General features: G+C 32.8%; 1 protein-coding gene across 1 annotated transcript in view; it reads left to right on the forward strand.

Moving 5' to 3' along the window:
* dysc (whirlin protein dyschronic) overlaps positions 1-17,718 on the forward strand; it is an 832,089-nt gene extending 814,371 nt beyond the window's left edge. The window contains exon 15 of the mRNA XM_072538906.1: positions 17,462-17,718. Coding sequence (XP_072395007.1) covers positions 17,462-17,683 — 222 coding nt within the window. The 3' untranslated portion in view covers positions 17,684-17,718. The remainder of the gene's footprint in view (positions 1-17,461) is intronic.
* Positions 17,719-17,928: the final 210 nt, after the last annotated feature.

The raw sequence follows: 17,928 nt of genomic DNA on the forward strand, positions 1-17,928 counted from the left end.
TTAATGTTATATCTTTATTAATGAGAATATCATCATCATATAACGGGGGTCCTACGGCGATTGCCGCTTCCCGCATTTCAGCCTCCATCTTTTCCTATCTCTCCAATCTCCCTCTTCTAAGCCTCTAGATTGCATTGTTTTTGTAATTTCTCTTCTCCAGGAATTTGGTGGTGTTCTCCTTTTCCTTCTTTCTGGCGGAACATACATTAAGGCTTTCTTTGGCCACCGCTCCTCCTCCATTCTCATCACGTGACCATACCATTGTAATTGCATTCCTTGTATTCTATCTCAAAGAGTATCTCTTATTCTTGTACGGTTTCGTATTTTCTCATTCCTGATTCTTTTCATTCTCGATACTCGACATGACCTTCTAAGATAATCCATTTCCACAACGTCTACTTTATCTCGTTCATTCTTTGTCATCGTCCAACATTCGGCACCATATGTGGTAATTGGTTCTACAATTGCTCTGTATACGCAAAGTTTGGTATGCAATTTTATTTTATTAGACCACAGTAATGAATTCAGTATTCGGATGCATTTTTTCCCTTGGGTTATTCGGTTTTGTACATCTATCTTAACTCTGCCATCTTCTGATATGATGCTTCCTAGATATTTATACTGGTTGCAGCCTTTTATGACTGCGTTTTTAAGCCTCAGATCTGTGGTATTTCCTCCAATTTTTAAATATTCTGTTTTGCTTATGTTTACAGTAAGCCCCCATTTGGCATATTCCACAAATAATTTTTGATTCATATAATTTATATCTTCCTCATCGGTTGCAACCACCACCTGATCATCTGCAAACAACAATGTATACAGAGTTTCTTGTCCCACTTCGATGCCCATAAATCTACATTTATTTCTCCAATTCCTCAATGCTTCTTGGACGTATATTTTAAAGAGTGTCGCTGACAAACAGCATCCTTGCTTTAGACCTTTAGTGACTTTAAATTCATTTGAGGTTTATATTTTAAAGAGTGTCGGTGACAAACAGCATCCTTGCTTTAGACCTTTAGTGACTTTAAATTCATTTGAGGTTCTGGTTCCAATTTTTAAACAACTAACTGCATTTTCGTACAATTTATATATCGCTCGGATATACGTCGAATCCAATCCGGACCTTTCGAGGACCTCAAACATTTTCTTTAACGGGACACTATCATATGCTTTCTCAAGGTCTATAAATACCAAATGGGTCTCTCTACTTCTTTCGACACGCTTTTCAATTATTTGTCGTAGGATAAATATATTATCAAGGCAGGATCTCCCGGTACGAAAGCCGTTTTGTTCTTCAATATCTTGTATCTGTCTTTTAACCCTCTTCTTTAATATTCTGCCGTACAACCGGCCCACAGAGCTTGTCACACTAATACCTCTATAATTGGAACAGTCTCTTTTATTCCCTCTTTTATATATGGAGCTTATATAAGATTTATTCCAATCTTTATGAATTTCCTGGTCTCCACACATACATTTATTGAAAAGGTCTACTATTAATTCTAAAAGTGCAGTCGGTCCATATTTAACCAGCTCTATGGGAATGTCTCCAGGCCCTGCGGCTTTTCCGTTTTTAACCTCTTTTAAGGTTTCCGTCAATTCAGTCAATTCAGTCAATTTCCGTCAGTGCTTTCAAAAATAAATTATGTCGTAGTTAGTTTATCGCAATCACGCCTGATATTAAAAGTTAAATTTGGTATTGATATCAAGTTTTGATAGACTTATAAGTGATATACATGGGTATACAGATATACTAAGGCAGTCAATTTTTTATTTCTAGTTGAATTTTGATTCTTAAAAATGCTACCAATTAGACGTAGCAACTAACATCGAAGAACTCGTAACACTGCAACTCAAAAAAAATATACGAGTAAATTAAATTGACGAATAATGCGAAGCACGAAGTTGAACGGAATCGATGGAATCGAAGTCAATAACGTAGAAATGTCGCGTTTAATTCCTATTGAGCAGCATTTATTTATAACGTGGCAATCGATTACAGCTTACAGCGAACCGTTGCTATTGAACAAGTTAACTTTGTGTTGATTGAACATTGCAAGGAATTTAAGTTTGAAGATGAAGCCTATTAATTGTGTTGCGCCAAGTCTATGGCCAAGTAAAATTGACGCCAAATAATTTTCGGAAACAGACCAAATTCTATTCATTTTTTGACCCATATAGCTAAAATAGAACAATGTCTGATACAAAATTCTTGAATAGTAAACAAACACTTCTTATTTCCAATAGAAAATGTGATGACAGATGACACTTCAAAGTTTTTTTTGTTTAGAGAGTTGAAAAATAATGTAATTTCCGGTGCAATCCAATGAATACTAAATTGTAACGTGATTCGAAATGACGGGAACCACTTATTACATTTGTTTTACCTTTAGTGTGTTTATCTCAAATATATATAAGTACGAATATTATGTACAACAATAAATTTGCTCACCCTAATTTCGATTAGGGTGTAATTAAATTCAGATTGAAATTATTCCGTGTTACTCTAAAAGACCTCGATTATAATGTCCAGTGATTAATGAACAACGACATTGTAATAAATAACCTGATCGACATGGGATACGATTGCCAGATGTGACACATAACTGATTTTACGCTTCTTTTAGCAATAAAATCATTATTTAAGTGTATACTAACAATACTAAATTGCCTCTTAATTTGTTTCAATAGACAGTCAGCAATTAAAAATACTTGGGATAAAATAAATTCAAAATACTAATTATAAAGTTTCAAATAGTTAATGTTGAAGATCATATAGAGAAAGTTTATGGATTGGTGTGTTGTTTATTAGCGAGAAATCAAGGAAAAATGAATCAGTAATATCTTCTTGGAGCTTATACCTATATACATATATAATACATATATATATATATATATATATATATATATATATATATATATATATATATATATATATATATATATATATAGAGAGAAAAGAAATTTAATCTTTGCAGATTAGTTAAATAGTAAACTCTTAAATATTGGGGAAATCTACAAGAAAGACTCTAATGTGTATCAATTGTTTCGCCGAACGTTTTCGCCAAAGAGAATTAATTTGGCTTCTTCAGGGCTGAAAGAGAATAAATTATAATTAGCTACCATATATTATCTATTAAAACATTATTGATCTTACCGTAACTTAGAATTGTAGAGTTAGAATATTAAAAAACTTTGCTAGTAACATAGTGGTGTTTTTTGTTACTATGCGCAAAAAAAGTTTTTTATAAGGTTTGAAATGTATGGTAGCTTTGAACTTGACACGTAAAGGCTTACCCAAGGTCAATCGCGAAACCCAATGTAACTACATTTAAAAGGAGGTAATTCTTTGAATTGTCGGCAATAACTAAATTTTTGATTTTCAGACAGTTAAAAGTGAAATTCTGTTTGAGCCAGAACGCAAGCGCTGACAACTTCATTAGTTCGTATGAATCTTTATGTCGTTAAGGTTCATTGGTAAGAAACGAATGAATTTAAATCCCAGTAAAGGGAAATATTATTTTGATTTTCTTTATTTAATTATAACAATAAGATTCAATAGTACATGAACAATATAATAGAATTAAATAAAGAAAATCAAAATAATATTTCCCTTTACTGGGATTTAAATTCATTCGTTTCTTACCAATGAACCTTAACGACATAAAGATTCATACGAACTAATGAAGTTGTCAGCGCTTGCGTTCTGGCTCAAACAGAATCTCACTTTTAACTGTCTGAAAATCAAAAATTTAGTTATTGCCGACAATTCAAAGAATTATCTCCTTTTAAATGTAGTTACATTGGGTTTTTCGATTGACCTTGGGTAAGCCTTTACGTGTCAAGTTCAAAGCTACCATACATTTCAAACCTTATAAAAAACTTTTTTTTGCACATAGTAACAAAAAACACCACTATGTTACTAGCAAAGTTTTTTAATATTCTAACTCTACAATTCTAAGTTACGGTAAGATCAATAATGTTTTAATAGATAATATATGGTAGCTAATTATAATTTATTCTCTTTCAGCCCTGAAGAAGCCAAATTAATTCTCTTTGGCGAAAACGTTCGGCGAAACAATTGATACACATTAGAGTCTTTCTTGCAGATTTCCCCAATATTTAAGAGTTTACTATATATATATATATATATATATATATATATATATATATATATATATATATATATGTATATATATGTATATATATATGTATATATATATATATATATATATATATATATATATATATATATATGTATATATATATATATATATATATATATATATATATATATATATATATATATTGCAAAAGATACGACCGTTGATTAAATTTAAATTATATTCAATAGTTGAATAGTCAATAATTGGCAAATGAAAGTCGTCAACTACTTCATTGATTTATTTGAATACGTTTCGCTTTAATTTTTAAAAGCATCATCAGTTCACTACAAATAGAAAAGATCTTAAAATATAAGTAAACAACGAACAGGGTTCATACTTACAAAAACAATTTGTAGGTTTTTTCTAGATGTTATAAAAACTCTACGATAACTTAACATTAAAACTTACTAACTAAACGAGAAAAAAGAAAGGTTTTTTTTGTTTCTAGACCCCTATACCTTGTTCCCCTAGACGAGAAGCGAGTGTCCTTGTATTTTTCTTCGACGTGTTCTTCTATTAATTATTCGTCTATTTCGTTTTAGGGATATCGCTGTGCATTTGTCTGAGAGAAATAATCTGTACTTATGTGTATTATACTTTCTTAAGGAATATATTATAACCTTTCGAGACTGGCTGAATGACGAAAGTCTATGCCACAAAAAAAAAGTAAAAGAGCGTGTGGCTAATTTAACGACAAATTAATTTAATAATTAATTAAATGTAATACATCAATATATACATCTCTTTTAAATAAGGAGGATATAAATAATTAAATGTAATGCACCATTATATACTTCTCCTTCGTAAGAGTGTAGTGGTGTCATATAATTTATTTGACTATTTCTGTCTGTCTGTTGTTTTGCTTCGGAGAATGAGTTACTAGTCATGTTCTGTATTTGCTCTGACCATCGTGCTGAATATCTTCCTGTGGATATTTTTCCCGGTACGTTGCCTTTAAGAGCGTAGGCGCAAAATTTCGGGCCAATGCTTTTTAAATGCATTCATTTTTTTCGAATCCTAAAAAAACTAATAAGTATTTTTGAAAAATTTAAACGCAGAATAAAAGAATACATTATAACTGAGGGCCGAAAGTCCCTGAAAACTTCCATAATGTTTATTTTAATAAGTTACAGGGGTGACAAAAAAGAGAAAATTTAGTGTGATTTTTAATTTCAAATATCTTATTCAAAAAAACTTTTTGTTTATTCTAAGGGACTTTCGGCCCTCAGTAATAATTCTGCTTTTAAATTTTTTAAAAATATTTGTTAGTTTTCTCATGATTCGAAAAAAATGATTGCATTTAAAAAGCATTGGCCCGAAATTTTGCGCCTACGCTCTTAACTAACATATTTTTGTTCCATGCATTCTCTTTTTCTAGTTATATGTCCAAAATAGATTAGTATATTTTGGTTAATAGTTGTTGTGAGTCTAGTTTTTATGGAGAATTAAGTTAAGAGAATTGATTTTAGTCTTTCATTGATGATGCTGAGGAGTGCTTTTTGCAATCTGTTGGTGAACCTTTTTTATATATGGGAATAAATTAGGCTTACTTCAGTCATTTTACCGGTTTCCTGTATTCCAGATTGCATTCCAGCTTCTGAGCAATATTTTAATCCCAATCGCTCCCATTTTTTGAGTGTCTCAGCTGTTATTCCATCTTCCCCTTCTGCTTTTCTGAATTTTAGTTTTTTATCGCCCTCCCAATTTCTGATATCAGTATTTGTGGTTCTGTTTCATAATTTCTTTTCTCTGTATTACCTTCTGTGTCGTTGTTAGAGGATAGTATTTTGCAATATTGTTTCCACATCGCTGTAATACATTCTGTGTTTGTTATGGTATTTCTACTATTATCTTTGATGATATGTGTCTGCAGTTTGAATTCTCTCGCTAGATATTTGACTTTTGAGAAAAGTTGTCTAAATTCTTTTCGGTCAGCATCTTCTTCTAGTTGTACATATAAGTCTTAGTACTATTATTTTTGTTCCATCGGCACAAGGGTGTTAAAGGTGGATTTATGGTGATTATCTCAATTTCTTTATGTAGTCAATATGAGGTGCCGCTTCTAAATTTTCGACTTTCTTCTTCAATGTTTTAGTCTCTTCAGTCATCCAGTGTCATTTCCTATCTATTTGTTCTTTGAGGTTTGTATTTTTGTAATCCAACTTCTTTGTGTATTCCTACGTTTTTCAGAGTCTCCGGTAATCTCTGGTAGGTCAGCTTTTGCTAATGCTCTTGTAAAATTTTTTGGGTGTTTTGGAAAACATCAAATTATAAAAAATAATTAATAAGTATATATTTATTTCATGAGTTCTCCACTTTCCTCTGCTTTATGGTCTTTGATCTCAGTTTATCCCCTTCTTCTTCTCGTGCCATCTCCGCGACGGAGGTTGGCAATCATCATGGCTATTCTGATCTTAGATGCTGCTGCTCTGAATAGTTCAATTGATGTGCATCCGTACCATTCCCTCAAGTTACGCAACCATGAGATTCTTCTTCTTCCTACACTTCTCTTGCCCTGGATTTTTCCTTGTATAATCAATTGAAGTAGGTTGTATCTCTCATTACGCATAACATGCCCCAGGTATTGCAGCTTTCGTGTCTTGATGGTTTCCAATACTACTTCCATTCTTTTATTCCCACTTTTGACATCTAGCCACCGTTTTTGTGGTCTCCAATGTATAACGTTTCTCGTCCATCTTGCATTAACTTGTCGTGCTGGCACCTACCCAACTCAAATTCATTTGCGCAGTTCTTCCAATTACATCTTTCACCAGTGTCATTGTCTTCATACCATATATCATAACTGGTAGGATACAATTGTTGAATACTTTTTTCTTTAGATTTATTGGTATCTTTTTTTTAACGCAACACTCAGTCTTCCTACTGTTTACCTGGTTTCATCGTGTGACCTAAGTATGAATACTCTTCGACGCATTAGATCTAACTTCCATCTAGGTCTACTTAATGTGATATATTGACTTTTGCCATCACCTTTGTTTTATTTATATTCATATATCATTTTTTCTTTGAGAGGGTATTAAATACAAAATTTGATAGATAACCAGTTAAGTTAATAAAGACAGTAACAACAATGGTGACCAAAATAACAAACGGAAAAATGGCTCAAGCAATTCAAAAAATAAAGAAAGGAAAAGCAGTTTGGCCAGATAATTTTCCCGGGGAAGTGTGGAAACCATTAGGAGAGACAGGGACAAATATATATATATATATAAATGGTACATAATATGTACATACATACTTGTACAAGGCTTGTTGTTAAAATGCTTCGACTTTTTACAGGGATGTATCTTGAGGGGACAGTCAGGAAGTTCTTTCTTATTGTTGTTATTGAGAAAATTAATTTATTCTAATTAAATTAAAAAGTTAAACTTAAAATTTAACCGATTGTTAATAACTCTTATAAAAAGTTTGTATAGTTGACTGAGCAACGATATAGTTTAAGTCTCATTTTTGTCCCTTTTTTTTGTAAGAGTTTTACTAGACACTATTTTCAGTCTTTAGGGATTTTGATATTAGTCAAACATCTATTAAATAGCTCTGATAGTATAGAGATTGTTACTATCTTGCTCTTTAGCTCTCTTAAAGCTCTTTCTATTTCGAATTCCTCTATTTGGTAGTATCTGTAATCCCACTTTTTTTTTATTTTTCTTTTGAGATATTTACGACAAAAGAAATTTAAATTCTATCATTGTAACTTAACTTTGTTTCCAACACCAAATTATTAATCTTGAATATCTCAAGGTTTCATCTCTTACCTACCGCAAAGGTTCACGAAATCAATAAACATAAATAAACTTCCATCAACATCTTCTACGGTATTATTAAGATGACATATTTTACTTAAAGTCAAGGTTACGTGTTGCTCACCTGCTGATTCTTTTCAATTTCTATTACAGCGTATACGGAGTTAAACATTGCAAGGTGATTACACGTATTAATTCAATACATTCTTATATGTATTGGAGATGGCTAATCTTGATAAGCGTGGAGACAAAAATTAATTGGGTAGTTGTATAATGAAATTAAACGGATTGTTTGGAACGAAATGCTCAATAAGCTTTGTTGTTCACTCGTTCGTTATGCAGGATGTAGCAAAGAAGGGCTATAAACAGGTACCCAGCAGCAGTATTAACGGTCTAATAGATTGTGAGAGCCACGCATCGGATACCACACAGTAAATAAGACTCACTGTATTGAAATGTTAGGTATAGTAAGACGCTATTTGGTGGGAATCTATAACATCTGCCTGTTTATAATTAAAGTAGCAACCTAAATAATGAATATACCAGGAGCAACTGCAAATAGCCCAGGGAAATGGGCAAAAATACAGTGTTTTTTTGATAGTCACTGTTACTACGATCTAATAATTTAGACAAGTGCTGATCTATTTTGAGGTGGATGTGAGAGGTGGCATTTTGATTTTTGCAGAAAAATATGTATGATAACTTTAATAATAATAATTGACTTTTTTCCCTCTCTGCCAAATAGGTCGCGAATATTAGTAAAAAATTAAAATATTTAAAAATGATTAACCCTTGGAAAATGACGTGGACCCCAGGACCATATTTTTCAACCTTCAGTTGAATAAATGCCAATTTGTTCCCCAAAATCTCGTATAGCTGAGTTTTCAAGGCTTTTACACATCTTCTAATACCTTTCACCAAATTTCAATAATTAACATCCATGAAAACTGCATTTTGATCAGTGGTCACGTAATGTTTTATGTATATTTGGATATGTATTGGTTTTTAATTTTTATCTCTAGATAAGGCTTTTTAGTACTGTTATATACTTAGTATATACGAGACTAGTCTTTAACTGACCTTGACCTATTTCTTCTTGTTCTTCTTTTTATGTAGACATGACTCGGTTTTTCAATGTGACTCCAGTAAGTAGTGGTTCCAACGTTTTTCTCGTTTTTCTACTGATCGTCTTCCTATTGGGAAACCGTCTCTTACCGTCTTTAACAGTCTATTTGTTGTCATTCGGCTTATATAATCGTTAAATTCTACTCTTCTATTTTTTACCCAGTTCTTGATGCTCTCCTGATGTTCTTGCATCTACGTCGTAAATCTGTAATTCTTGCTCTTTCCCATAGTGTATTACCATCAATTTTTCTAAATGTTTTCATCTCTGCTGTTTCTAACATCCGTTTTGACCTCTCTGTGTCAGGTCGTATTTCTGCCGCGTATGTCATTATTAGTCTGATGACTGTTTTGTAAATTCTGCCTCTTATTTCTTTCCCAATATTTTTATTTCTCCATAGTATTTCATTCAGACAACCTGCGGCTCCGTTTGCTCTATTCACTTGATCTTCTATGTACCTTATTCTCGAGCTTTGCGTAGCTAGATAATGTGATGACTAGATATTTAAACTCCATCACTTGTTTTATGATCTGACCCTCCAGCTCCAATTTAAATCTTAGTAAATTTGCTGTTATAACCATTCATTTCGTCTTTTTGGAGAAATTAACATGTTAAATTTTCTAGCGGATACTTTGTAAATCATCTTCACTTTGAAAGAGAAGTATTGCGTCGTCTGCATGGCAAATTATTTTAAATTGTTTTTCTCCCATTTGTTATCCTTTTTTAGTTCTTACTTTTTTTATTATTTCATCCATAATCAGGTTTAACAATAAAGGACTCAGGGAATCTACCTGTCTTACCCCTTTGCCATCTTCAATAGGGTTGGTTAGTTCTTCTTTTATGTTTACTTTTATTGTGTTGTTTTGTTAGATATTTTCAATCGTAATTATTTCTAGAGGTATCTCTCTTGCGTGCAATAAGAGGATAACATCCTTTAATTTGCCCCTGTCAAAAGCCTTCTTAAGGTCCACGAAACATAGATATGCCGGTTTGTTGTATTCTAATATTATTCTTCTGTTAGTGTTATAATTTTATTCAGTTTATCTGTTATTACTGTGATTGTTAATTTTAGTGTTGTGTTTAATAAATTAATTCCTCTGTAATTTTCCGGGTCCGATTTGTCTCTCTTTTTGAAGAGAAGTATTAAGATGCTTGATCTCCATTCTTGAGGAATTTTGTTTTATTATATTATTTTTTGGATTAGTTTTAATACTTGTTTGGTCAGATCTGGTCCTCCGTACTTTAGCAGTTCATTTGGTATTCTGTCCTCTCCTGGTGATTTTCTATTTTTTTAATTTCCTTAATACTTTCTTTACCTCTTCCTCCTCAATATTTATTATTTCGTTTGTCGTCACCTCTGGTCTTAGTGGTTCATTGGTTCAAAGTTCGTTTATCTCTTTTCTGTATTCTCTGATCATTCTCCATTTCTTTTTGTGTTCCGCAGAAGTCGTGTTCCATCTGTTTTGAAAAGCTCTGCCAGTGTTTCCTTTTTATTTGTCTAACTGAAGTATTCCTTTCGTTTCTAATTTGTTTATAGTTGTTATACGTCTGTTGTGTTTGTTGTGTTCTGTATTGTAAAAAGGCTTTCTTCTGTTCTTTACATTTTGTCTTCACTTCCTCTCTAAACAATGGTGTTTTCTTTTTTGATGTTGGTGTTCTTTATTTTCCTCTCTTCAAGTGATTCTGTTGCTGCGTTAATTATGTTATTTTTGAGGTTTTCTCAGCTTTTCTCAATGTTATCGTTTTCTAATATTTTATTCTTGTATTCCTTTATTCGATTTTTGTTTGTGTTGGCACCGTTTTTTTGGGTTTGAAGTTTTTCAGGATGAGTCTTATTTTACATAATATTAGGCTGTGGTGGCTGCTTATATCTGCTGAGCTGAGGTATCTTACTTCGATTATTTTCAATGGATGTATAACTCTGTTGGTGAGAATCTGTCATAGATCTTTGTCCACGGGTGTTATTAAATGTATATTTGTGTTTGTCTTTGTGGTCAAAAAATGTGATGTTTATTCTAAGTTCGTTATTCGTGCAGAAGTTTATCATCAGTTCTCCATTTTCGTTTTAACCATTCTCATCGAAGACATATTTTTTTGATGGTTTTATTTTTTGCTGGCATTGTCGGCAGCTCGTAGCGGCGCGACATAAACCCGACACTACAATGGAACTAAACAGTTCTAGAAATCGAGCTGTTTTCTCGTCTGAATTTTCCTTTCCGGAAAAAGTTGCAACATCAGGATAAGTCTGTTTCTGATGAAGAAAATAAAAAACCATAAATGATATTTTCATACAATTCCACCAAAGGGCAGTTGATAATGCCAATTATACTGTTATATTTTTATTAATCTAATTTATTGTCTTTATTTATTATCAAAGTTTCTATTTATAATACTTACAAATTTATTAAAGTCTTTATTACTAATTTATTTCACAATATTTATTTATATTTATTTCCGCGTACAATTATATTTTCGGACTCAAACTAACTCGATATTCAAAAACTAACTAACTGTTTACAACAAAATTCCTCTTTAAATATAAAATGCCGTTATTCGAGAATTGCGGCGATTCCCCATCGAAGAGCCGAGAAGGTCACTCATACTGGTTTTATTCGGCCTGCTTCTGGAAATTTCGAATCGTGGGTGACCCATCAGAATTCAGGTTGGCAAACAGGTCTTTCAACTGAGCGGCGAAATTACTACAATAGAAAAGTATTAGAAATAATGTATTTACAGTTTTATGCGCCATAATATTTATCGTAACAGTACGATCAGGGAATACACGTGTGGTCGACGTACTTCTCGCTGGCTTTATCGATATTACTGCCCTAAACACTTACATCATATATGTAGCTAAGGATCCAGGTTTCTCATCAAAGAAACAATTTCTTCAAATACTAGGCAAGCAGTTAGCTATACCCAATATGCAACGGAGACTGGCAGATACAAAGAGAAATCCTAGCATTTATAGAGCAATAGTTGAATTTGAAATAAATACACCAGAGCAAAAAATCAAGCCGAGCCAATAAATCAAAAGAAACAAGGAAGGTTTAATTTCTGTTCTCATTCGCTTGATAAAAAAGTGAACTCTAAATGTGCTTACTGCCAAAAATTTATCTGCCTAGATTATAAAAGCAGTGTCAAACATATCAAGTGTAATTTCACATTGTACTGAATACAATAATATTACTTGTCCTATTTTATTCTTTTGAACTTTTTTGTTTCACTTTTTTTATTTTAATAAAGTTCCCACATATGTAAATAAGTTTTTTATTTGTTTGCTCGTCAAAATATACATTTACTTAGTAAAAATTACACGTTTCCATAAAAAAACGATGAAGTTCCTAAAAGACTTTTAGTACTTTACGTAACAAAATTGAATGTCGTTGTTTGGGTTAAAAACATCGTTTTTTTTTCTACTTTCCTTGCTTATAACTTTAAAATGATTCAATTTGGACGAAAGTCGTAATAAAATAAAACGATAATTGAATTTCCTATACGATGCTGGTAAAAAATGTTTTAATTTATTACTCTTGCTGTAAAATAGCAATACATTAAAAAAAAAAGAGGGGAAGACAAGCCTTATCTTATTCAATATTTTTAACCAATTACAATTCATTTATGACCTTCATAATTCGTCTGAAAAATCTTTAAATGTAATAAACCAGTCCATCAAATTATCGATTTAATAGATTTTGCATATTAAATTTTATTTAAAAAATTTAAATTCTTTAAAATCTTGCACAACAAAAAGTAAACCATATAGAAGTTTTGCCAGTTTTTTTACATATTATAAAAGAGTACTTCACCTATCCATCGCATTTTATAGAATTGAAATTTGATTAAAATGGCGGCTTCAGGAATTTTTTAAAATTGTAAACAATTTTTTGGTTTATAAACTAATAGAATATTACAGCAACTATTAGTTTAAATTAAAATCGGAGAACGGCTAAGGAAAAGACTCGGAAAGGCGCTTCTTTTAAAAAAATAAATTGCGAACAGTGGTTCCTAAGATACTGTATAACTGTTCAAAGTGACATTTGCGACGAAGTTATAAACAATAGGATGGTAATCTTTGAACCATTACCTTTCTCTTTCGGAGCTCTTTCTCAATAAAAATTGCCGTATTTTTTCCTAAGTTAATGGCACTGGCAAAGCCAAAAGGCCAGTCATGTTTTCCCATAGTTTTATTATCCAAAGCCGTATGTTTAAGATATTCATAACATAATATAATATATTAATAAAAACAGTCGGTGTTGCGCGTGAAAAATAACAAAAAAAAACAAGATTGAAGAAAATTGTCTCAGAAGATGCCATAAAATGATTAGAGGCATTTGAAATGTGGTGCTACCGGCGTATGTTGAGGGTCTTATATATACACCACACAAGTAAAATAACTATTTTTCAGAGGATAAGAAAAGACAAAGAAATACCGTGAAGAACAGAAAATTTTCTCACTTCGGCCACCTAATTCGTAATAATAAATACCGAGTTCTACAGTTGATTTTACAAGCTAAGATTGATAGTAAGAGAGGCCCTGGACGTAGACGTATATCCTGATGGCCAATCTTAGGAAGTGGACTGGTCTAACGTCAAGTGAATTAAATTTTAAAGTTCAAAATAAAAATACGTAAAAAATTCTCCAATTAAACTACACTATGTTTTCCTATGTTGTACACCTTATTTTTTGAAAAATTAACAAAAGTGTATGTTTTAACGCTCTAAATAAAAATATTCTCATTTGAAAGCTGTATAGTTATTTCAACAATTAAACAATCTTTGTTTAAACAAATTAATGTTTTTTTATAAATTCTTTTTTTTTTTTGTACACGCTTTTTCAGGCTGTGATACAGATTCGACATTCTATAACCTATAACTATGTTTATAATCGTTTGTTTTCTCTAAATAAATTTGACATTTGAATATCACCAAGTTTGTAATAATGAATTTGAAATCAGTCTATTTCCTAGGATTTGAGTTGTCAATTGCCGCTGGCCATTCAAAGAATTGACCTAAATATTGTTTTTTAGGATAGTTGAATCTTATTTTATGAAAGTTATTTACTTAATCCGAAAGCCGTGAAACAGCCACATTAACACTGAGATAAAGTCAAGAATTTATAAAGTCAGTGTAAGAATAAATAATGACATATACCTCAGAAACAAGACCCGACACAGCCACACCACAAAGTCTACTGGAAAGGGCAGAGAAGAGAGTACTGTGAAGAATTACAGGAAATTACAAGAGATCGAAAGAGAACATATTAGAAAAACATGTAACGTACAGTGTATAAATGAATGAACACAAAATTGAAAAAAAAATAGAATAACCACATAAGCAGAATGGGGGAGACCCGTGTCGTCGAAATAGCAAGAGATAAGTCACCAATCGGCAGAAGAAGTATCGGACGACCGCGCAAAAGATGGAGTGACAACCTTTCATAGAGGTATTTCCGCCAATGAACAAACAGAATTGCTTTTAAAGAGGAAGAAGAAGAAGAAAGTCTTGCAAGTTCACCGAATAGACCTTACTTAGATATATGGAAAGAATTGTTTAATTAACAAACGCGGTGATTCTGGCAATATATATATAAATTATTGAAAATAAATATATATGATGTAATTTAAAATTCAGTATGTGTTTACATCTCAGTGTCAGGTAGGTCTACTGTGACAAACTTAATATTTATCTTAATGGTTATTTCCTAACACTGTAATCGACGAAATCACAGCAGCATTCACTTATACGTTTCTAGTTCATGAACCTCTTTTTTCAGGAACTTCTATCCGTTGGACTAATGTTGCCTTTTTTTTTCTCAATAGAAGTTAGTTCACAACAGAAGTTAGGTCAACCACCAATGTCAAAATAACAGATAAAAGGAAAATGATGTACCAGTAGAATCCGACGACTTATGTCCAAACTTGGCTTAAACCAAATATGGAAAGAACTTAGGACTGTATTTCTAAAAGCTGAAGACCACCTTAAAAACACGAATCAAAGAGGCAAGAAACCATGGATAACTAATGAAATATTAGAAATGATGAATGTAAGACGACAACACAAGAACAAAGACTGGAATAAATATAAAGAAATACAAAGACTAATAAGAAAAAAGATAGTGGAAGCAAAAGCACAGTGGCTTGTAGAAACTTGCGAAGAGATAGAAGACCTACAGAATAAACATGATGATAGACTTCTCCATAAGAAAATTAAAGAAATGTTTGGGATCAGAAACGCTAGGCAGTTTGGCACAATAACAAGCACGGATGATAGAGTCCTGACCACAATAGAAGAAATAAGCGTTGAATGGCGAACATACATACAAAACCTATTCTCAGACGATAGAACAATAAATATTGATAAACAAACAAACATCGAAAATAATGACTTGCCCATCTTAACATCAGAAATAAAATACGCCTTAAAAAATATGAAAACCGGAAAAGCCTCTGGACCTGACTACGTTCATAGTGAAATTATACAACTTTTGGAAGAAGACAATTTAGAACTATTATCAAGACTCTTCAACAGTATATACAAGACTGGTACAATTCCACAAGATTGGTTAACGTCTACGTTTGTGCCTATACCCAAATCAAACTATGCAAAAAAATGTAACGACTTTCGATTAATAAGTCTCATGCCCCATATTCTGAAGCTATTTCTAAAAATTATTCATAACAGAATTTACAAAAAATGCGAAGAAGATATGGGTCCGGAAAAATTTGGCTTTCGAAACGGTATGGGAACTCGAGAAACTTTGTTCAGTTTCATTGTTCTCATGCAAAAGTGTCAGGATCAACAAAAAGATATCTACTTGTGCTTTATAGATTATGAAAAGGCTTTTGACAAAGTCAAACACGATCAGCTAATAGAATGTTTGCAAAAAAAGAACCTGGATCCAAACGACATTAATACAATACGTGAACTCTACTGGAACCAAAACGCCTCTGTCAGAACTGAAATGGGTGATACTGAAACCATAAACATCCAAAGAGGAGTTAGACAAGGTAGTATACTATCACCATTATTATTCAACTTGTACTCAGAGGACATCTTTGCACATGCTCTAGATGAAGCACAAGAAGGAATAAAAGTCAATGGAAAAATCGTGAACAATATCAGGTATGCCGATGATACAGTAATGATTGCTGGCAGTGAAGAACAAATTCTGTTAACCAAAGTAGTGTGAGAAGGAGAACTATACGGCCTTAAGGTGAATGTAAAAAAAACCAAAACAATGGTAATTTCAAAAAAACACACACCAGTTATAAACATACTAGTCAACAACTATCTAGTTGAACAAGTGAAAAAGTTCAAGTATCTAGGCTGTTGGATACATGAAACCTTAGACCAAGAACAAGAGGTTAAATGTAGAATAGAACAGGCAAGAAACACCTTCTTAAAGATGCGACAGTTACTCACTATCCGTAATCTTGATTTGTTCCTACGATACCGCATGATAAAGTGTTATGTATATAGTGTACTATTACACGGCGTGGAAGCTTGGACGTTAACAGTCAGCTCGTTACGACGTTTAGAGAGCTTTGAGATGTGGGTATTTCGTCGTATGCTGAAAATTCCATGAACCGACCGCGTTAGAAATGAAGATGTTTTAAGGCGTATGAATAGAGAACGTGAACTCACAGAAATTGTCAAGAAGCGTCAAACGTCTTATCTTGTACACATATTTAGACACGACAGGTATAACTTCCTTCAGCTTTTTATAGAAGGGAAAATAGAAGGCAGACGCGGCCCGGGTAGACGACAAATGACCTGGCTGCGCAACATCAAATATTGGACAGGATTAGACTTTCAAAGTTTAATGAGGAAAGCCCAAAATAGGGAAGACTTTGCAGAGGTCATCGCCAACCTTCGCTAAGAAGACGGCACCTAAAGAAGAAGTTAGTTCGCCGTCTTTCACGTCGTAAATTCGTTACTTTTAAATCGCTGACTCTCATAACCGTTTTTTACAGATTTTATTTAACTACCTCGCACTTCTGACACCAATGTAATGTTTATTTTCTAACTATGTAATTGACGAAATCACAGCAGAATTACTGTCCTCAAATACATACATTTCTGGACCATGACCTTTTTTATTAGAGGCGTAGCAAGGCTATCGTAACAGTTTAAACCAGTTTATTCCGGTAATCTTAGACGAATAACGACAAGGTGATGTTATATATGCAAACTTCAAAGAATCCTTTGGCAAAATTAATCACCACATTTTATTAGCTAGATTGGATACTTTAGTGTGCTCGAATTCACTTTTATCATTTATATTGTCTTATGTAATTGAAAGAACTTCATCTGTAGAGCATAAAGTCGATCAAATTTATCAAAGTGTGAATATAAACGCATTTTTATTTATTTAGAAAATATTTTAAATACTATTCACATTTCAGGAAAGTGGAGCGGCCTTCTATGCAGGTGGCCTCGAGGTCGGTCAACTAATCCTTCAAGTGGACGGTACCAGGGTGGATGGTCTTCAGCATCAAGACGTCGCCCGCCTCATAGCCGAATGCTTCGCCCGAAGAGATCGCGAAGAAATCGAATTTCTGGTCGTGGAGGCAAAAAAGAGCAACATGGAGCCGAAACCAACGGCGTTAATCTTCCTAGAAGCTTAACATTTGCTTAGCCTCCCCCCTAGCGACCCTCCGGGGCCGAGTCACCAATTAAAGGACTGAATGGATCTACGATCTACGATTTACTACATATCACGTGTATTATAAATGACCAGTCTGAGACTCACCACACGTTCAAGCTCTCACTGATCTAATATAAGGTAGCACGCGGTTGGTAGCGGCTCAGATTGGTTACGTAGTTGTCGTAGCACGGAGAAGATTTTGCGTAAAATTTATTGTCATTTTGA

This window comes from Diabrotica undecimpunctata, chromosome 7 (genome assembly GCF_040954645.1).
Source record: "Diabrotica undecimpunctata isolate CICGRU chromosome 7, icDiaUnde3, whole genome shotgun sequence".
Lineage (NCBI taxonomy): Eukaryota > Metazoa > Arthropoda > Insecta > Coleoptera > Chrysomelidae > Diabrotica > Diabrotica undecimpunctata.